Source organism: Montipora foliosa, chromosome 14 (assembly GCF_036669935.1).
Source record: "Montipora foliosa isolate CH-2021 chromosome 14, ASM3666993v2, whole genome shotgun sequence".
In the NCBI taxonomy this organism is placed as follows: domain Eukaryota; kingdom Metazoa; phylum Cnidaria; class Anthozoa; order Scleractinia; family Acroporidae; genus Montipora; species Montipora foliosa.
Window position 1 is genome coordinate 25,653,313 of NC_090882.1, and position 21,946 is coordinate 25,675,258.

Below are 21,946 nucleotides of genomic sequence, written 5' to 3' on the forward strand. Positions count from 1 at the left end.
TTAACATTTTTCCCAGTAGTTCATTCAATGTAGTGTGTGGAATAAACATTTGCTTAGTGCAACTGCAAGACATGCATGAAATGCAGGAAAACGTTCCGTCAGAGAAATTTGCAGTTAGTTTTTTGGCAGACTATTTAACTTAACGAAGAAACGAGTGAGTTTTACTCAAGAGCGTGTTTTATTATAGCCCGCAAGCAGGCTCTTCCTTTGAAATGTCGCGCGGTCGATTTCGAAACTAGTAACCAAGCCCCAAAATTTCAAAGGCGCGCTATTTTCAACAGAAGAGCCTGCTTGCAGGCTAGTTTTGTTATCTTTGAACTGAATTTGTTACCAAAACCTCCAAAAGTAAAAGACCTCTTAACGGGACAGGACATTACCAAATAATTCAACGTGTGAAAATGTGAACAAAAGAGCCACTGCTGGCACGACGTCTAGGTGACCCTCAAGTGATTTACATGACCCCTCACTTTAACAAATTAGCACGTACCAACCCAGTTTACGCACATAGAGCGTCTTGATATACCAAAGACGAAGCAAAGAAACTTTTAAGAAGGCCTGGGTACAAGTTGGGAATTCTTGACAAAGATGGCGGATGATGGTGATCAAGATATTGGAACATATATAGCGTCGGATCAAGAAACTCGTTGGAAAGGAAAATATTTTACTCTGCTTACGTACTGCAGAGAAATCGAACAGGTAGTAAATCCATCAGCATTATGTAATAACAATGTTCTTACATTTTTCTTACTGTTAAAAACCTCGTTTTTGAGCAACTTCTTTATTTGTAGTGCACATATTCTCAAGTAGTGTTTGCAAGAAAGCTTGTGGAAATTGTTGTTTGTTCTTTCAGGAAAACGAAAGATTAGTCAATCGCATTTACCATGTTAAGACACTCTTAAAACGCTATCGAAAACAGAGAAGGTAGGAAATGTGGTTGTAATCTGTTGCTTGGCTTGCTCCGGGCGCTGAGGTTCAAAACACAGGTCGTATTCCACTGGTGACTCGTTACAGGTCATTGTTTTAACTGTACTAAAGCAACCCAAAACCCTCAAATTGGCTAACCGTAAGCCTAAACATCGTTTTTAGGCCAAGTAAGGCCTAAGTTTAGCATTACTATTTATCAAGGTTTGTAATGAGTGATCTGTGAATAGGGCAACTGAAAAATTAGAGTACTAGGGTAGATTCAAACTGAAGACCTACATGTACTGTATGTAACACCCATCGGATGCTCTACCCGGGCGAATTACAACTTACCCCAGTAAATGTCGTTGTAATCTATTGTTTAATAACCCTTTATACACTCGAACATCTCTTCACAATTTTCAATTACATTTGTGCGCAGAGGGTGAGGTGTCTTAAGCCAGTTTTACACAAGGCAATTTTCCTGCAAGTTGTCTCGCAATTTTGTTGGGACGAAAATTTTCACATTAAGAAGCAAGTGGCGTGATGGGTGTTACACTAGGCAACAGTTCTTGCAACTTGTCTCATTTTCAGTGATCACATGAGGTTAAAGGAACATTTTCAGTGGCTGGTACCACAAAGCGTTGCATCACAAGTTGCAGGACAGATGTTACACAACGCAATGATTGAAAATTTGTTGTAGCATGCAAGACACGTTGCCCAAAGTAGAACTGATTTCTAATTCTCTACTGCTAAAAATTAATGTTGCATGGAAATGTCTGTAGCAGGGTATTTCACACTGGGCAATTTTTCATGCAACTTGTGTCCCAACAAAATTGCAAGACTACTTGAGCAAAAAATTGCCTAGTGTAGAGGGATTTGGAGGCCAAAATAAACAAATGGGCCTATGGCCCCTGGCTTTGAAAAGTTATGGGCCAATTTATAAAATTATGGACCATAGAAGCCATGTTTTGGGCAGGATGAAAAGGAATACAGAGATGATATGAGCACCTTTGCACTTTTACATTATGTTTAACAAGTTTTACATTACTCAATCAATCAATGAATCAATCTACATGTAACTGAAATTAGAATTAAGAGCAATGAGTTTTATTTTAACTGAGGCACTACTCTGTTTTAGTGGTAACCTATTTCGTTTGATACACAGAAAGTTGTAGCATTGCTAATTCACTTTTTAGAATCAGAATTAAGTCATGATAATCACGAAGTCAACTGAACTGAGTTACTGACTCTGCAGATCCAACTTAACACACATTGACAATTTCCCAGTCACAGTGAATGTATGACATCTATTAAACCCTGGCTACTGACAGTTTAACACGCATATCTCAGTTCTGAGTTGGTAGAGTTTCAGACTTCTATGCAAACAAAACATGGCAACTCTTTTGAACGTGGCGACAAAGTTAGCCACTTCAGTAGGATTTACTGTCTTCATTACCATTTGCAGGCCTTGAAACTGTGGAGGGTTCCTGATGGACCTTCAAATCATTAGTCTGTTGCATCGTTGTTGCTGTTGTAATGTTTCGCGATCGATCTTAGGGAACTCTGCGTTCAATTAAATTTTTATTCTCAAAAAACTTAAGTTTTCTTTGACCTTGAGTATTTAATTTGGGAAGTTTCTTCACAAGCATCTTGATAATTGAAATGCACATCGCCAACAATGCTATTGTCTTTGGCGACATGTACTTGCAGTGCTGAAATTCTCAAAACCGGGCATCAGAGATTAGCAAGTTGAGAACTGATTGACTGCGATTGGTTAACAGTTTCTAGCTCTGTTGCTCCGCCGGAAATGAGACGGTGTCAATCAAAATCTTAGATGTGTGAAGTTGATCTCAAGTCGGTGTCAATCGAAATTATAGATGCGCAAAGTCATATCAAAAATTTAACAATGCCATCTTAATTTACAGCCGTGTTTTTGCACCGAATAAGTGAGCATGCTCTCGACATCATCGCAAGCTCTAATAACTCTTCAAAACTTAGAAAACACGGTTTTTAAGCGATGCTGACAACCGAGTGGCTTGCGTTCTAACACTAACTGATTTCAGTTTTACAAAGCAGTTAACAAATCTTTTATTTTTACAAGGTAGTAAGAGCACGAAGTAAGCACTGACTCATGCTCTACAGCAAGCTGAAGCCCCCTTGGGAGTATCCGCTTGGTTTCGATCGATTGTTCGGTTTTGCTTTTCATGCTTACCCTCTTTACAGCACTCACTTTGTTTAGTTTATGCGTAAGGATATTAACAAATTTTTATTTCGACTTTTTATTAAGAAAGTGTAGAGACTAAAAAAGAGAAAACCAAGAGACAACTCCGTTTGTGATTACAAAAGATCAATGAAGTACTGGTCAATCGAATTTTCAAGCAGTTCTCCCGGCTTTCGGCCGACCTTCTTTATTGTTTTCTGTACAATTCCCCAATTAGCTTTCGAATTTAATGCTGCAAAGCGGGGAAAAGTCCCGGATGTGTCGCAGCATTGTGGGCGATGAGATGAATTCATTTCATCCAGAAAGAGGAAAACAGACATAAAAGTGAACCCAAAGCATCTGCCATGTTTTGACAGAACCTCTTTGTGAGTTGAGTGCAAGTAGAGGACTGGAGATGAAAATAAACAAATACGAAAGATTGCCGGTCGAAGAAACAAAGACTCATGTCGACATTTCATGTTTCTTCTTGTCGTAACACAAAATTAATGCACAGTTTGAGGTTCTTATCACCTCTTACCTGACTAGGGCACATGCTGGGCCCGGCTAGCAGTTTTATAATGAGACAGTTTCTAAATTTATGCAACACTATTCTTCGGCAGCCACTTAGTTTTTTGCTGGTTCATTAGGGTGTTAACAGGGAATCAACAATATCTTTGCTATAATAGAACACAAGTCGACTATGGTGTGACATACAGTCGACTCCACATAACTTGAACCCTCGCTAATTCGAACTTTGCACTAAGTTGAACCCAAATTGATTTGCCATGGATTCCCATTATACATTTACTGCACTTTTACTCTTGGTAACTCGAACCCTTGATAACTCTAACTTCCCTCTAACTCGAAGCAATTTTTGTTCCCCTTCAGATCATTCTCTCTTTATTTTTACCTGCGATAACTTGAATCACTTCTGTCAGTATGTGACAATCAAAACAAACAGTGTACTGCAGTCCAAAACATTTAAGCAGCCCTGTAATCTTTGTCCTTTTTTGCACTACACAAAATGTGTCAGTCCAGTTCAAGTTTCATTGGTTTAAGGTACATTTTACTTCGGTGCCTACATCATCCTAAAGGGTTGCTGCTTAACTCCTTACTCCCAATAACTCCAACTCCCGATAACTTGACCCTTTTTCAATTTCCCATGAAGGGTCAAGTTATCCGGAGTTGACTGTATGCTGCCTTGGATCATAAAACTCCTACTGAATTTGTATGCTGTGTGTGACTTGGCCTTGGATCACAAAACCCCTACTAAATTTGTACGCTGTGTGACTTACCTTTTCAAGATGGCAATGATGTTAGGAATATGGGTAGAACCCTACCAATAACAAAACCAGTCATTAACATACCAAAAGCTCCCTTTTTTACTTTTTTTAATATCATAGTAATTTTGTGATTTTTAGCATTGAAAAGTCATTCCAACACCTTTTTATCATGTCAAAGTTTTGATGGCTGGGCAGCGGTTGAATTAGGAAATGTGGCCTTAAGTTATGCTACTCTTACTCCAGTGTTTTGTTTTCAGTTTCCTTAAAGACAGATTAGATGATTACAATGATGATTATCGAGATGTGCCGCCACCTTTTCAGGTTAGGCAATTCTCAACAGAACTTATAGTTCTGGTATAAAAGTTATTGGTTCAAGAAAGCACTTAATTAATAATATCTATAACCAAAAGAGTTCACAATGAATGTTCCATTTTCAGGAGTATGTAATTATTATTATAAATCAGTGTCCTCATGGTGATTATGGGGATCATCATCATTAACATTGGTTGCATTATGGGAGTCATCATCTTTACCATCATTGTTGTTGTAGTAGTCACTGATAGAGAATGTTAGCATCGGCAAGATGTGCAAGTACGATTAAACAAGTACAACTTGTACTAATTCTCTAAGTCGTGCTCTACATATTTAGTACAAATGCAAGCATATAATATGAGTTCCAATCTGCAGAAAATGAGCTATTATGGGATGAAGTTCTCATTTCAGTGCCAGTTTTGAATGAGTTGCTAGTGTTTCCACTTTTTTCTAGTGGAAGGCCTTTACAGTAAATGCCAAAAAGCAAGTAATGCAATTTCCTTTTGATGAACTTGTACTTTCTGCTAGTAACAACTTTTTGATGTAAAATTGTCGCAGACCAACTTGCTGGGACGAGTTGACCGTACCGGGGTGTGCAGTACAGATACAAAGTAATCAAAATTCTAGAACTTGTACTCATTAGTCTCACTCACTGTAGACACTAACATTTTCTAGTGTCATCATGGCAATCACATAAAAGAACTTGAAAATTAATGATGATTACTAACTTTGTGATAGAAAAATTTGTTATTGCAAAGGTTTACATATTATCATTACTTTTTTTTTTGTGGCTCTATAGGCTGAGCTTCTCTCAGAAATAGTCTCTGAAGCATTCCCTAAGCCAATCCACCCAGCACTGTTTACTGGTGAGTTTATGACTCCAGACTTTCCAGCTACGAAGAAAAGTAGGAAACGTGAGAGTTCAAAGGACAGGGACAAGGACAGAGACCCCAATGCTCCCAAGAAACCAGCTAATGCCTTTCTCATGTATTGTCAACAACAGCGAACAGTCATGCAGGATGATCAGAAAGATCCTAATATTGGTCATCATGAATTAACAAAATCCTTAGCAAAGGAATGGAAGAGTTTAGCAACAGATGATAAGAAGGCAAGCCTAAGTGTTAAGTTTCCTTTTCTCTTTTTCTGTTGTTTACTAATATTTGGGTCAGGACACTGCTATTGCATTGGGTCTCATGACTGGTTCACAAAACAAAAGGCGCAAAGATATACACAATGGAAACAAAGCCTAATCCCAAACACAATAGACATGTATTCTATACTGGTGGTATCTGACTTATCGGGATGTCCAATTTCAACACTTGAAATGCAGAGGAAGAGTTTTCCTCTCATATGTTCAATGTGTGCCTGACTTTTCATATCAGGTGTTTTGTCAAAATCATTTGCAGCCAAATGTTGAGTGGTGAATGGCATATGGCTACATGTACAGGATGTAAAAAAGTGGAGGGGAAATTTACTATTTTGGTCTGTTTTAATCGAATTTGCCTCTATTGTTCGCATTTACCAGCACAAACAATTTCCAATAATTCATTCATTACTTTTATTCAGAATTTGGAAGTCATTTCAACCAAAAGATGAGAGATTATCTAATTTTTTTCACATTTTGTAGTTGCTTAAAGTTATGCCTCCAAAGATAGAAATGATAAATGAATAAATTATTGATGCCAGCAGTGTTTACAGTTAATTACTTCATGGTATAAACAATGAAATTATTATTGTTACAGTAACATTCAGTTGTACTCTTGGTTTTTACATGTCTTTAAAGTGTCCCGGCCCAAAAAGAGAAATGGCAGTAATGAGAGCTTAGTTCCTAACCTTTAGGAATTAACAATCTCTACATCCACTCGCAAACTATGACCCCTTTAACCCATTAACTTCTAGGAGTGAGACTTATAGACTTTACTCTGCTAAGGCCAGATGATTTTACATGTACTCGGCAACAGGTTAAGGACGGTGCCTACTAATTCAAAGGTATTTTTGCGCGGGTTCCTAAATGTGCGGGAAAAGCAGATCTTAACAAGTGTTATACACCTTATTCCAAAATGGCCACTGATTTATGAGGATACAAATTGGCCCTTGTTGCCTCGTTCAAGATAAAATATTCTTTTGAATTTTAAGCTTAAGAACGAGGCATCAAGGGCTTATTTGAATAAAAACAAAAGAATATTTAAATGGCAGCCATTTTGAAATAAGGTGTATTGAAATCCATAAAGAAAATTGGGGGTAACCACGCATTTTTCGAAGATAATTAATCAACAATATTTGTAAAAAGCTTTAAAATGCAAAGCAATGTATGGCGTTCTTTGCCAAATTGAAGCTTAGTTATCTCTTAAAAATGCATGCTTACCTCCAATTTTCCTTTTGGATACCTCTTGCTAAGTTCTGCCTTCTCTGCAAAAATATCCCTGTATTAATAAGCACCGCCGATAGGAAATCTCAAGATGCGCAGAACTTATGCACAATAACAATAGTAGGCACCGTCCTTAAGCCCTATTTTTTTGCAACCGTTTTTGTTTTATTTAAAAATATAGCCGCTGACCATGTGAGTAAAAATCATGAATTGCTTGGATCTTTGTACAGTTTACCAACAGATACTACCCTGAAACACATTTTAGAAATGTGATACCCAGCAATGTATATTAAAACAATTATTATTAAATATAATTGGAATAATTGTTTTATCATATCAAAAACGTCCCCAAAAAATAGAAAAACATACTAAAATAAAAATGACAACGCCCCAAAAAAATGACGCACTCGTTTACCATTTTGCAGAGCATGGTTTATTACCATGATGGCTAAGCCAATGAAAACTCTTGAATTGCATTATCCAATGATCCAGTTTATATATACCAGAAGTACAATGTTTTATCAACTGAAGATTTTACTAGGCATTTTAATACTGTATAGTTCCGTACTACACGATGGTTTAGCACTCTTCAGATGAAATAGCTTAATGTTAAATTACAACAGTACGCTGATTATAACTTAAATTTTAAAATGCGGTTAGTATGGATACAATGCTGTTTCTATAGATTCTACTGTGAAACCAAAGAGGACTTGAAATTTTTCAACAGAAATTTTAAGTAGCGTGTCTAAAAGAAGATACAAGCTCGTTGTGCTTGTTAAGAGTGGCTAGATGGGGCTCATGTAGCCACTCTTGACAAGCATAACAAGCGTGTATCTTCGTGTAGAAACCCCAGTAAATTTCTGTTGAAAAATACGAAGTCCTCTTTTGTTACACAATAAAATCTATAGAAACCGCATTGTATCCATAGTAACCGCATTGTAATCTACCATTAGGCTATTTTATCCGAAGGGTGTTACACCATCGTGTAGTACGAAACTATATAGTAATAAAATGCCTGGTCAAATCTTCAGTTGATAAAACATTGTACTTTTGGTATTTCTATTGGGCACTCTGGCAGAAGTTGTGCATCAGCTGAAATCAAGTATACATATCTTGTTCAATTTTAGGTCTACTATGAAATGTATGAAAAGGACAAAGAGAGATACGAAAAGGAAATGAAAAAGTATTCATCAGATAAGATTCCAAAAGCACCTCCGGCCAAGAAACCAAGGACAAAAACCCCTAAACAGAAAACTGCGACATCATCATCTACAAAGACAGTGTCAACCGACAGTAAAAGCTTACCTGATGAAAGGAGCGCCGTTGTTGTTTCACCTACTTTAAATCCTCTCTTCTCACAAAGTCTGGGGTCCATGCCAGTGAATATTCCAAATATTCCAATGCCTCACCTTATTCCTCTGACTGGAGAGGAGAGTGGATTTGACAACTATCAAGAACTAAATTCATCTCCTCAAGAATCCTTCCTTTAATATTTGAGAGTGATGAACTGATGGTCACTCTTCACAAGTTACTTACACTGTACTGTAATTGGAAAAGGCCGAGCTGGTGGTGGAATCAGGGCTGCAATTTAAAAATATACTGAAATGACAAATTGTAGCAAAGAGTTCTTGTAGGAAGCAATCGGTGTAGCCAAAATATGCTTACGCATTAGGAAGTTTTCAAACTTGTTTCAGCCTTCATTGTAAGAGAGGTTTAAATGGCTTTCCAATGTATCTAACCTAGAAGAGATGTACCAATTTTCAACTCCGTCATTGCCTTACTGTATGTTAAAACAAAGACTGAAAATGGCCTCTACCCTTAAAATGCATAATCCTACTCTCATTGTTGTACTCTAAAAAATAGAAAGCCTTCAACCCTGTGGTGTCAACTTGCTACGGAGACCTTTCTCTTTTGGAGCTTACTTAATGATTAGTCCACTCGGCCTCGTCGTCTCACTTACTTGCCTTTGCGCAAGGAGTTTTAGAACAGGTAACAGTTATGTCCTCAATACAAGGAAAGCATGACAGAAAACTTTCTGATTGAATATTATTAACATGAGACTTACAGAAATCATAATGTTCTTACAGTTTCAAAGATTTAGGCATGGTGAAGAGTGACCGAGTGAAAAACTGCAGCAAAATTCAGTTTGAGGCAGGCCGGGTCCGTGCTTCTTCTGGGTTCAGTGAGGCCATAATCCACAGATTCCGTGGACATTAAAACCAGGTGTAGCCCTAAACTCCCGTGAATAACTCAGCCCGGGCGGTATTGTTGTCGCAGCCTATGGGCCAATCAAAAGCTTAGAAGGAGCACGAGCAGATACGAGCTAGGACTTCTAATCCTATACCAGCATGAACAAGTATGACTAGTATGGTGTTGTAAGCGGTTGTGAGTCACTTGTCTACGGCTTCCGTGAGGGCCTATTGGATTGCCATGATTTTATGCGCTGTTAGGAGGCTCTTCTTGACTCCATGATTGTGAATTTATAATTATAGAGAAAGTGGCTGAGAGGGCCGTCACATTATATCAGGGTATTTAGGGGAAATCTTAAGTTGATCACGCGTTTAAAGCTCGAAATTGGTAATGTGGAATTCCTATACTGATGAAATTATCGTTGCATCACAAACAAGATGATTATGAGCAAAAACTACCTTTATCTATGCAATTTGCCATAAACTTAAAAAACTGTCGGACCACACTTTTTTTCAAGATTACCCAAACGCAATCCGTTTCAATCTTGTCCATTTTTGTCAGTCCATATGCTTCTCCTTCCTTTTGCTGTATTTCTTTTATGTTCCTCCACAGTTTTAAGTGGTTATTGCAATGTTTGATTCTACTTTTTGTTGCCGCAATCGTTGCGAAAAGTAGAAGTAGAAGTCAGTTCTACTTTCCGCAACCGTTGCAAGGAATTTTTTCCACGTTGCGCAGTGTAACACCTTCCCTGCAACATATGTCGCAACGTTTAATGGCATTGGCCAGTCAAATTGCTCTTTTTGTGCACGTGAGGTTTTATTCGAAGACAAAATGGCGACTGAACTCACGACAGCTTCCAAAGTGACAGATGAGGAAAAGAAAGGGTTCATTCAAGCGTTGAAAGAACGCCCATCGCTTTGGAATACTTCGTTAGCAGTTTACAAAGAGAAGAAGATAAAACTTGCTGATTCGCAAACCCTTTCACAGCAATTTAATATGATAGTAGAGGAGATGAGGAAAGTGTTGCATAACCTACGCACTCGATGACAATGGAGGAAATCATAGGTCTACTGATCCTAAACGAGTACTCTAGTGACTTGGAAGGTTTCACCTATCGCCGAATATCTCAGCGTGACAGCAAGCCTCTCAGCATGTTTGATACTTGATCGTAATTTTGTATCTTGCTTAGATATTCGGTGTGAAACTGCGTTGAATAAAAACTCGAACTGTTGGCTGTTAACTGTAAAGAAATCTCTGTATCCGCCAGCATCCTCTACAGCAAGCTCCCTCGCAAGTTGGTGAAAAACCCCTCTTTCTTCCCTTCTTGCCATCCAGGGCCTGACCCAGTTAACGCGATTTCGCCTTGATGGGATGTCCCCATTTTCGTCTTCAGTTGACAAATCGGCTATTACCAGTAAAGCAAAATATTTCCTTTTTCTACAAGCACAATAGACCATTTCACAGTTGTAGCTGCCTTGGAATGGAAACGAGGCTGCCGGTGACCCTGTTTTGATACAATCCTCCGTGCTTTTGTAATGTTAATACGGACTAATTAGAATTACAACAACACAATTTACATGATAAAACAGTGGGGGCTGTATCAATGCAAGGTCACCGGTAGCCTTGCTGCCATTCATAGGCTAGGTCGCTGAGCAAAGAACTGTAAAATGGCCTGTTCATCGTTTTTTTTTTTAATTTATGTTGTTTATAGTGCCAGTCCTCCGCGCTGTCTGTGACCGTCGCGAGCGAGACAAGTTACAAGAAACGTTTCCAAGTGTAACACAATTCAAACAACCTGTATCGCAACGGGCAACTTGTGTCGCAACAAAATTGCGAGACAAGTAGCAAGAGAAATTGCGTAGTGTTACAGCGCCTTAATTCTACGAATGGCCTTCTTAATGACGCCTTTTATCATCGGGGTAAGTGGCCCCTTGGCGTTGTTAAAGAACATATGTATCCAGGCAGAGATGGAAAAGTACTAGGGAAACTGCGATCAGGGAGGATGTTTCTCGAAAGCCCGTGCATAAAGTTCAGTTTGCCCGTTGGAACTTTCTTGCGATGCAGTTGTTCATGTTACTGAGTCAGTGTCTTAACTGAACTTTGTTTATCGTTTTCATCGCATGAGTTTAAAAATGGCTTACAAATACACCAGAAACAATTTCTTTCTGTGACCTTTAATTTGTATGTCGGGCAGCATTCTGTTAACAGGAGGCAATTCCGATAAAACGTTTAAATTATATACTAGCATCGAGATAGGCAATCAGTTTCCGAAATGGGCATTTGAAATGCGGCTTATACACGAAAGACAGAAGTGATCCTTGGACTTTATCAGGACATTTAAGCAACACAAACTTCTTTCCTTCATTAGTACTTTTATCGCAACACATGACACCAACAAATTGATCTCCTCCCAACTGAGTGGCTTCATAGCTCAGCTGGTAGAGCACTGCACCGACCTCGCACAGCTCATGGGTTCGAATCCCGTTGAAGCCGACTGAGTTTTTCGGGTGTCTATAAGAAACATTAAAAATAAGCGACTTTTTGAAACATTTAGCTATAAAAAATTGCGAAAAAACGTTTCTTAAAAACATTTAAGAAATTTCGTAAAAACGGTTAAAAATACACGGCTAAAAAATACACGACGTTTCGACGTTCTCGGACGTCATTATCAAGTGAAAAAGAGACAGTGTGAATATTCTATAAATACAAGAAAAAAATTAGTTCATTAAGAAAAAAGGTGACATAAAAATATGCTACAAGCTAAACAAAGAGTTTAGCACTGATGGAGTCACTCTGAGTGTTAAGGCTAGTGTTTTAACTTCTTTATTCTGGCGTGGAACTTCAGCACTCTGCCGTTGCCGGCAGCCAACTCTCTCCCAAACTACTCAAAACCGGTGTTTAAATATACTCTTGCTGAGTTGTGACAAGCTAATAATTACATTTCCTTTGAAGAATAAAGGACGATGAGATGACAGCCTGGGTATATGATTACGTACCCCGGGCGTAGCACCTGACTGACTTGTCAAATAAGTGAATATGTCACAAAGCTTACAAGGTTCGTCTGAAGCTTTCGGTGCCAAATATAGCTATGGCTTGTCAAAGAGCACAAAAAATTACACAAACGTGATCCTAAAACTCTCAGCAACCGTGCTTTTGAACAACAGGTCGTATCCGATTTTATGCCCAAGTGACGATTGTTGAAATAGAAATAAAGTTAGTCTTTTGACTCATCTCTTTTGACAAAAGTGCAGAATCCGGGTATCGATCCCTGTACCTCCCGCATGCGAAGCGGGCGCTCTACCATTTGAGCTAATCCCCCCATTACTGTAGACGACTTATACGGCACGCCAACCACGTTTTAACGAAGACAGGGAAGATTGGTTAGCTCCAACTTGTTTTCAATGCAATACATATCTAGGATGGGGCTAATGAACAAACTCTGCAACCATCAGTACCAAACTTAAAGTTTATACGCTTTCTAAACATCTCTTGTGCTTGCTCAGGCTATCATAGTTTCATTAGATGTCAATTGTTGATCGGGGATTCAACAAATGCCGTCAAAGCTGCTGGAAAAACACACTTACCTTTCGTGTTGATGAAATGAAAAAGTCTTCTTGTGGAAAGCTCCGAGCAATTGCAGAATACCCGGCCCACCAAACGTCCTACTTAAAAACGCTGCCAACCTGGTCCGCAGTCCCGAAGTGGATGAAAGAAAAGAAAAGTATTAAAGGGCAAGCAGTGAAATGAACTGCCAACGCGGTCAGCAGTCCCGTAGTCGTTGAATGAAAACTGGGCCATACACATTTTATAACCTGTGCTGTAATTATTTTATCTTGTAACCATGTGTTGTGACTATATCTTTCTTTCTATGTTACTTTTATGTAAATAGTGTGACATAAATAAATGAACCATGTTCAAGGGCAAGCAGTGAAATGAACTGCCAACGCGGTCCGCAGTCCCGTAGTCGTTGAATGAAAACTGATAAAGGTCGAGGAAGAAGCCAGAATTTCCCCCAAGAGACTCACACGTCGAGAAAGAAAATTTGAAGACCACACTCCCTCGGAACAAAAGACGGAGAAAGCCTTGGTCCATGTGAAGTTCGAACTCACGACCTTAGCGTTATCAGCACCACGCTCTGATAACGCCAAGGTCGTGAGTTCGAGCCTCACATGGACCAAGGCTTCCTTCATGTTTTTCTCCGAGCTACTGTGGTCTTTAATTAGCTGCCTACTTTACCAAGGAGATTTCCTTCTCGACCTGTCGGTCTAGTGGCGTTATGTTTGCTTAGGAAGTGAAAAAGTCTACGTATTAAGTCCAGCAAAGACCCTTTCTTGTTTTGCTTTATCCAAAACGTTTAGCTGGCATTTCGGCGGAGCTGTTGTGTTCACCAAAGTAATCTTGAGTGCTTAACAGAGTTGCGGTCAGCTGCAGTTTCTGGTTATGGGAATCCGTAGAGGCCAAACATTTTACATGCTAGACCCGTATTCCACAAGAAGCCTTCATCTCCATGGTGACGAAAGACTGGTGCGCTTTTTCCTCAGCTTTGATAGCATTTGTTAAATCCCCGATCAATATTGATGAAACTTTGACTTTCAGTAATAGCATTGGCAAGCACAAAAGATCTCAAGAAAGCGGCCGACTCTAATTTCGGTACAGATGGTTCTAGATTGTTCGTTTCTTTAATTAAACCTTTTTTTACATTAAAAGCAACTTAGAGTTGACCAATGTTCCCTCCCTTCATTAAAGGGATATTAGTGAGCCCTATAAAAATCGACTTACTGGTATGGGGGGTTAGCTCAAGTGGTAGAGCATCCGCTTTGCATGCGGGAGGTACCGTGGTCAATACCCGGATTCTCCACTTTTGCACCATCCTGAAGTCAACTGAGATACCTCAAACACCAAAAATCTGTTACAACAGTCGTCAATTGAAGATCAAAGAACCACCGGTTTTTAAAAAACTCGACAACTCGCAGGGAGAGACACCACTCCAAAGAGATGGTGTTACTCAACTGCAAGAAAGTGCAGCCAGACCATGACAATATAAGATACACTGATCTCAAGGCACCGATGGGATTTAAACCCATGACCTCCTGTTTAATAGACAGGTGCTCTAACCACCTGAGCTACGGTGCCAAGCGCAGATTGTCTGCTAGAAAATGCAGTCGTGACACGGGTGCTGCTACTACGTCGTGGAACCTGTCTAAACGGTGGCCAGTTTACATTATCAACACCGTTGATAAAACTCAATTTCGGTTAACAAAAGTGGAGAATCCGGGTATCGATCCCGGTACTTCCCGCATGCAAAGCGGGCGCTCTACCATTTGAGCTAATCCCCCGTTACTATAATCAACTTAAAATGCACTGACCAAGAACCTTTTAAGGAAAAAAGGGAAGATTGGTCAGCTTCAAATTGTTTTTAATGCAAGACAGATCTAAGATGGTGCAAAAGAACAAACCCTGTAACCACCTGTGCCAAACTTAGAGTCGGCCGCTTTCTGAACATCTCTGGTGGTTATTCATGCCATCATTGCAAGTCAAGGTTTTATCAATATATCGATTGATCGGGAATTCAACTCATGCCATCAAGGCTGAGGGAAATACACACTCACCTTTTGTGTTGATGAACTCAAACATTCATCTTGTGAAAAGTTCTAGCTTGCAAAATGTTGGGCCTCTACCGATCTCACAGCCAAGAATTCCAGGCCACGACAACTCTCTCCAAGGACTCAATCTTAGTTTCGTGAAGGTAACAGCTCCGACAAAATCCCAGCGACACGTTTTCGATAAATTAAAGCACGAAAGGCCCGCCCCTGAACTTAAGACTGGCACTTTTCATCACCTAAGGCAGAATTACCCTACAAGACTAACAGGTAGAGAAAAAAAATTTGAAGACCACACTCGCTCGGAACAAAAGATGGAAGAAGCCTTGGTCCATGTGAGGTTCGAACTCAGAACTTGGCGTTATTAGCACCACGCTCTGCCGGCTGACCTAATGGGCCAGGTCACCTATGATATGATGCGTTCAGAAGGAATTGCAACTTCCAAGATGGCGGGGAGAAAAACGACACCAACCGGCCAATTCTTGTTTTCGTGCGATCGAGTTTCATGCGCCAATGTGGAGGGAATATAGATGCGTACGTACAAAAAAGGAAGCTTCTCTGTCAAACGAAATAAATGTTTTCGATTTCATTTTCAAACACGCAATCTAAGCATGGCGCCGTAGCTCAGTTGGTTAGAGCGCCTGTCTAGTAAACAGGAGGTCATGGGTTCAAATCCCATCGGTGCCTTGAGATCAGTGTATCTTATATTGTCATGGTCTGGCTGCACTTTCTTGCAGTTGAGTAACACCATCTTTTTGGAGTCATTTCTTTCCTTGAGAGTTAACGAGTTTTTGAAAAACTGATCGTTCTTCGTTCTTCAATAGAGTTACATACATCATTTTACAGTTGTAGCCAAGTTTCCTAGCCCAAGAAAGGAAGCGAGGCTCCCGGTCAACTTCTTTTGATACAAACCTTTGTGTTTTTCTAATGTTTATGTAGACTAATTGGAATTACAGTAACACAATTTACATAATAAAAGCAGTGAGGTCTGTATCAATACAAGGTCAGCGGCAGCCTCGCAGCCATTCATAGCCTAGGTCACTGAGCAAACAACTGTAAAATGACCTATTGCCGATTGCTGTAATAGATTTTTTACTTCTGAGGTATTTCGGTTGACTTCAGAATGGTGCAAGAGTGGAGGATCCGGGTATCGATCCCGGTACCTCCCGCATGCGAAGCGGGCGCTCTACCATTTGAGCTAATCCCCCGTTACTATAGCCCATTTATAAGGCACACCAACAACCTTTTAACGAAGACAGGGAAGATTGGTCAGCTCCAAATTGTTCTCAGTGTGAGACATATCCAAGATGGTGCTAACCAACAAACTCTACAACCATCGGTACCAAACTTAGAGTCATCCGATTTCTGAACATCTCTAGTGCTTGCTCAGGCTATTATTGCAAGACAAAGTTTCATTAGATATCAATTATTGATCGGGGATTCAACAAATGCAATCAAGACTCCTGGAAAAACACACTTACCTTTCGTGTCGATAAGCTGAAAAACCTTTCTGGAAAACTCTAGCTTGCACACTCTTGGGCCTCTACCGATCTCACAGCCAGGAATTCATGGTGACGACACCTTTCTCTAAGTACTCAATGTTAGTTAGATGAGGGCTACAGCTCCGACAAAACCCCAGTGACACGTTTTCGATAAAGTAAAGCACGAAAGGGCCACCACTGGACTTAAGACCAGTACTTTTCACCTCTTAAGCGAGAATCATTCCACCAAACCAACAAGTCCAGAAAGAAAATTTCAAGACCAAACTCCCTCGGAACAAAAGATAGAGAAAGACTTGGTCCATGTGAGGTTCGAACTCACGACCTTGGCGTTATTAGCACCACGCTCTGCCGACTGAGCTAACGAACCAGGTTACTCGGTACTCCTCGCGCTTTTTGAACAACCCCTCTTATCTGATTTCGTGCTTAAGTGACGATTGTTGTAATAGAATTTAGTCTATTGAGGCATCTCGGTTAACAAAAGAATGAAAGGGGTAGTTTCTAAAGAAACTGTGATGCTGCGTCGGTGGAGAAGCAGTATACAAAAATTTGGTTTTATCAACGGAGTTGATAATGTAAATTGGCCACCGTACAGAGATTCTATTAGCTTTTAGAATCTCTGTACGGTGGCCAGTTTACATTATCAACACCGTTGATAAAACTCAATTTCGGTTAACAAAAGTGGAGAATCCGGGTATCGATCCCGGTACTTCCCGCATGCAAAGCGGGCGCTCTACCATTTGAGCTAATCCCCCGTTACTATAATCAACTTAAAATGCACTGACCAAGAACCTTTTAAGGAAAAAAGGGAAGATTGGTCAGCTTCAAATTGTTTTTAATGCAAGACAGATCTAAGATGGTGCAAAAGAACAAACCCTGTAACCACCTGTGCCAAACTTAGAGTCGGCCGCTTTCTGAACATCTCTGGTGGTTATTCATGCCATCATTGCAAGTCAAGGTTTTATTAATATATCGATTGATCGGGAATTCAACTCATGCCATCAAGGCTGAGGGAAATACACACTCACCTTTTGTGTTGATGAACTCAAACATTCATCTTGTGAAAAGTTCTAGCTTGCAAAATGTTGGGCCTCTACCGATCTCACAGCCAAGAATTCCAGGCCACGACAACTCTCTCCAAGGACTCAATCATTTAGACTCCACTACACAACATCAACAGACAAAATGTACAGGCAAATAAGTTTATTTTGGGACGGCTTGGCGAGAACCAACCTTAAAATTACGTATAAATACAGCAGTAGGTAAATAACTAGTGTACAACACTCGTAAATAAACTAGCGTTCACCAAAAGAACTTGAAAGAACTGCTACATCTGGTCGATATCGACCTGAATCTCCCATTTAAGCACGCAGGCTTAGTGTCAGTTAGACTGCCAGTAAAGCTGCCAGTTAGGCTGCCAGTTAGGCTGGGGAAACTAAATAAAACTCTGATCAACGAACAACTGGGACAGGGAACACTGAAGGACCGCAGAGGCTGAGCGCCGGGAATAAACTGAAAATCGTTCACTAACGTATCTAACAAGGCATCTAGGCCAATTGCCAGTTAGGCTACCAGAAAAGGCTAGGGTACGAAAACAGGGGTAAACAAATGCCTAACACCCCTTACAAGAAGTCTGTCACATTGTAAGCAATCAAACTACGTAAAGCTAGACATATCTCTTCACTTAAAGAGCGGTCACAGGACAGCTGAACTAATCATACATAGAAAACAAGCATATAAAACATCAAGTGATTAATTTCATATACATCTTAACGTAAATATATTAAGTAAAGGAACACCTAGAAAACTGTGAAAAACCAAACAAGTACATAAGATAAGAAAACTAGCAGAGCTGAGTTACCGCTTACAACTAAAACAAATGCGGTAAGACGGAGAGCCTGGCAAGAACCAACCCGAACACTATATAACACAAACAATTTACAGTCTACGTGACCAATCCTAAAAAGGCAACCAAGGATAAAGCTATCTCCGCAAGTACAAGCCGTTTGCTAGTGCCAGTAGGGCTGGTGAGCCACAACACTTTAATTAATACACAAAATATATAGGCTACTTCTCCGAATAAGCAATCAGTCTTGGTACCAGTTAGGCTGGGGAACAACAGCTCCGTCATTACATTTGCCAATAAGATAAACAGGCCATATTGCCCTACTTCCCCAGATAATAAGCTCTACATTATAAGCTTTATGCCAGATAGGCTGCCAGTTAGGCTGAGGAACATCAATTCCGATATAACATTAAACCGTGATAATATAAACAGGGCATCTTGGCCTAAATCCCCATATAAGCTCACATTATAAGCTTTGTGCCAGTTAGGCTGCCAGTTAGGCTGGGGAACATCAATTCCGATATAACATTAAACCGTGATAATATAAACAGGGCATCTTGGCCTAAATCCCCATATAAGCTCACATTATAAGCTTTGTGCCAGTTAGGCTGCCAGTTAGGCTGGGGAACATCAATTCCGACGTTACATTAAGCCGTGATAATATAAACAGGCCATCTTGGCCTACATCCCCATATAAGCTCTCAAGCTTTGTGCCAGTCAGGCTGCCAGTTAGGCTGGGGATCTTCAACTCCGACGTACAATATAAGTAAAATACAATATAAACCTAAAGTACAAAAAACTAGTAGAGCTGAGCAACCGCTAACAAAGGAAATGCGGTTTGAACGGAGGCCAGAAAAAACCTGCCAGAAAAAACCCCTGTGGGGAAAAAATTAGCAGGAAATCTGGGTAGGAACCAAGGCTCAAGCTCAAAGCCCTTCCTACGGGACTTTACAATGTAATCGAGAATAGCCTGCTCCTAAGGAGGACATAAAACAAAAGCAAAAAACACAAATTAAAGAAAAATCCAAGGAGAGATTGGTTCAGAAGCCTAGATGAGGTACACGTGTTATACGCAGCTTTATATACCCCCGATATGGCTACCCATGGTGCACCCGGCCTAGAACCCAGGCCCTGTTGTATCTCGTGCCGTCGAAATATTTATTTCTGGCTTCTTCGCAGGCTCATACGCCAGAAATAACATATTTAGACTCCACTACACAACATCAACAGACAAAAGGTAAAGGCAAATAAGTTTATTTTGGGACGGCTTGGCGAGAACCAACCTTAAAATTACGTAGAGAGACAAAGTATTGGGCCAAATAACGAATGGAAACTCCTAGAACCCGAGAGACTTGGAAACTGAAAGCCTTTGATCAAGGTCATCATCCACATAGGTGTCTTTGGCTTGAACGGACTTCCAGCGGCCGTGGCTCTGAAACACAAAATTGAAAATACCTAAATATCCCTGTGCCGAAATCCCAGGCGAACGCAAGGAATTTCCGGTGATCGGGGAAAATTCGATGTGGTGGTACCCGGACTCGACATCAAATTTGAATAAATAAAAACCCTTGTCAAAAATTTGAGTAGCCACAGACAAGTCCTCGCACTTGAATTTCTGTTTGAAGATAAAAGTGTTAACGTGCCTAAGATCCAGGATAAGCCTTTGTTTGCCGGAGCGTTGGGTCGAAACAGAAAGCGGGTTAGTAATATCTGGAGCACAAAAAATTTCTTCGATGAGGTTGAGACTAAAAAGCTCATTAAGAGCTATGGTAACAAAAGAATTGTTACTACGTGCGGAAGCATTGTTGACTTTGTAAAAAGACGTGGGTAGCTGGAAGAACGGAATTTTGTAACCTTGGCTAATAACATGCAAAATGAACTGAGAAGCTGGCAAAGTACGCCAGAAATCGATACACTTGAAAAGTCTTCCCCGAACTGAAGGGAGAATAGAAATATCAACAGTACTCTCAGAGTCCTTAACCGCGGCTAAAACTAGCGGGGTGACGTCAGAAAAAAACTGATGTGACATCGAGACACTCCTGATCTGAATTACAGCTTTCCGCCTCAAAAATCATATCACTACAAAGAAAATTGGAAAAGATTGCACCTGATTGTTGTCCTTTCGTCGGCTAGTCATTTAGGAGTATGTGAAGTTTGCTTGGCCATCGTCGGGCAACAGGAGCGCCAATGACCTGGCTTTCTACAGGCAAAACAGGTGCCGGTATTGGGTCAACGAGAAGGGAAACCAGGAACGTTCAACATAAGAGGTTGATGTTGAAACTGCGAACTTGAGGTCGACGGCGGGGTTCCAACGGACGAGGATCTTCCGCGAGATCCGACTTTACTTTCTCTAGCTGACCAATCTCCGCAGCAGACTTGGCGGTACCAATATTTTCCGCTAGCTTACGGTTAAAGTTAAACTGGTCTTCATTGGCCTTCTTCTTGAACTTATGTGGTTCGTCATACTTGAGTTTCTTGATTGCTTTCATCTGCTGCTCGGCCGAATCTTCGTTGGAGCGCTTGATTTGACCAACACTTTGTGCTAACAAATCTTTGAACGAGTCCATTAACTGCTTGTTATTCTCGCGGATGAGATCGGACACTTCGTCTTTGCTGACGGACATAACGCAGAAGACAAACGACAGGAACGTTAAAGAAAAATCCAAGAAGAGATTGGTTCAGAAGCCTAGATGAGGTACACGTGTTATACGCAGCTTTATATACCCCCGATATGGCTACCCATGGTGCACCCGGCCTAGAACCCAGGCCCTGTTGTATCTCGTGCCGTCGAAATATTTATTTCTGGCTTCTTCGCAGGCTCATACGCCAGAAATAACATTTAGTTTCGTGAAGGTAACAGCTCCGACAAAATCCCAGCGACACGTTTTCGATAAATTAAAGCACGAAAGACCCGCCCCTGAACTTAAGACTGGCACTTTTCATCACCTACGGCAGAATTACCCTACAAGACTAACAGGTAGAGAAAAAAAATTTGAAGACCACACTCCCTCGGAACAAAAGATGGAAGAAGCCTTGGTCCATGTGAGGTTCGAACTCAGGACTTGGCGTTATTAGCACCACGCTCTGCCGGCTGACCTAATGAGCCAGGTCACCTATGATATGATGCGTTCAGAAGGAATTGCAACTTCCAAGATGGCGGGGAGAAAAACGACACCAACCGGCCAATTCTTGTTTTCGTGCGATCGAGTTTCATGCGCCAATGTGGAGGGAACATAGATGCGTACGTACAAAAAAGGAAGCTTCTCTGTCAAACGAAATAAATGTTTTCGATTTCATTTTCAAACACGCAATCTAAGCATGGCGCCGTAGCTCAGTTGGTTAGAGCGCCTGTCTAGTAAACAGGAGGTCATGGGTTCAAATCCCATCGGTGCCTTGAGATCAGTGTATCTTATATTGTCATGGTCTGGCTGCACTTTCTTGCAGTTGAGTAACACCATCTTTTTGGAGTCATTTCTTTCCTTGAGAGTTAACGAGTTTTTGAAAAACTGATCGTTCTTCGTTCTTCAATAGAGTTACATACATCATTTTACAGTTGTAGCCAAGTTTCCTAGCCCAAGAAAGAAAGCGAGGCTCCCGGTCAACCTCTTTTGATACAAACCTTTGTGTTTTTCTAATGTTTATGTAGACTAATTGGAATTACAGTAACACAATAGACGAATTTCGATATATTAAAATTCAATCCAAAACAAAAGGCATCATCTCGAGGCTCTGGGGAATAAACTCA

At 40.4% G+C, this 21,946-nt stretch overlaps 1 protein-coding gene and 5 non-coding genes across 6 annotated transcripts; 3 read left to right on the forward strand and 3 right to left on the reverse strand.

Annotated features, from left to right (window-relative positions):
- Positions 1–574: 574 nt before the first annotated feature.
- LOC137985404 (uncharacterized) lies at positions 575–8,902 on the forward strand. The gene is made up of 5 exons (XM_068833024.1): positions 575–696; positions 851–921; positions 4,644–4,707; positions 5,498–5,806; positions 8,194–8,902. The coding sequence occupies exons 1-5, from the start codon at positions 586–588 to the stop codon at positions 8,554–8,556; spliced, it is 918 nt and encodes a 305-aa protein (XP_068689125.1). The 5' UTR covers positions 575–585; the 3' UTR covers positions 8,557–8,902.
- A 5,413-nt stretch (positions 8,903–14,315) lies between these two features.
- Positions 14,316–14,389, reverse strand: Trnan-auu (transfer RNA asparagine (anticodon AUU)). The gene has a single exon. It is a non-coding gene; the product is annotated as a tRNA-Asn (tRNA).
- A 1,080-nt stretch (positions 14,390–15,469) lies between these two features.
- Trnat-agu (transfer RNA threonine (anticodon AGU)) lies at positions 15,470–15,543 on the forward strand. The gene has a single exon. It is a non-coding gene; the product is annotated as a tRNA-Thr (tRNA).
- Positions 15,544–15,991: 448 nt separating this feature from the next.
- Positions 15,992–16,064, reverse strand: Trnaa-cgc (transfer RNA alanine (anticodon CGC)). The gene has a single exon. It is a non-coding gene; the product is annotated as a tRNA-Ala (tRNA).
- A 588-nt stretch (positions 16,065–16,652) lies between these two features.
- Trnai-aau (transfer RNA isoleucine (anticodon AAU)) lies at positions 16,653–16,725 on the reverse strand. Its single transcript has one exon. It is a non-coding gene; the product is annotated as a tRNA-Ile (tRNA).
- Positions 16,726–21,521: 4,796 nt separating this feature from the next.
- On the forward strand, positions 21,522–21,595 carry Trnat-agu (transfer RNA threonine (anticodon AGU)). Its single transcript has one exon. It is a non-coding gene; the product is annotated as a tRNA-Thr (tRNA).
- The last annotated feature ends 351 nt before the right edge of the window (positions 21,596–21,946 follow it).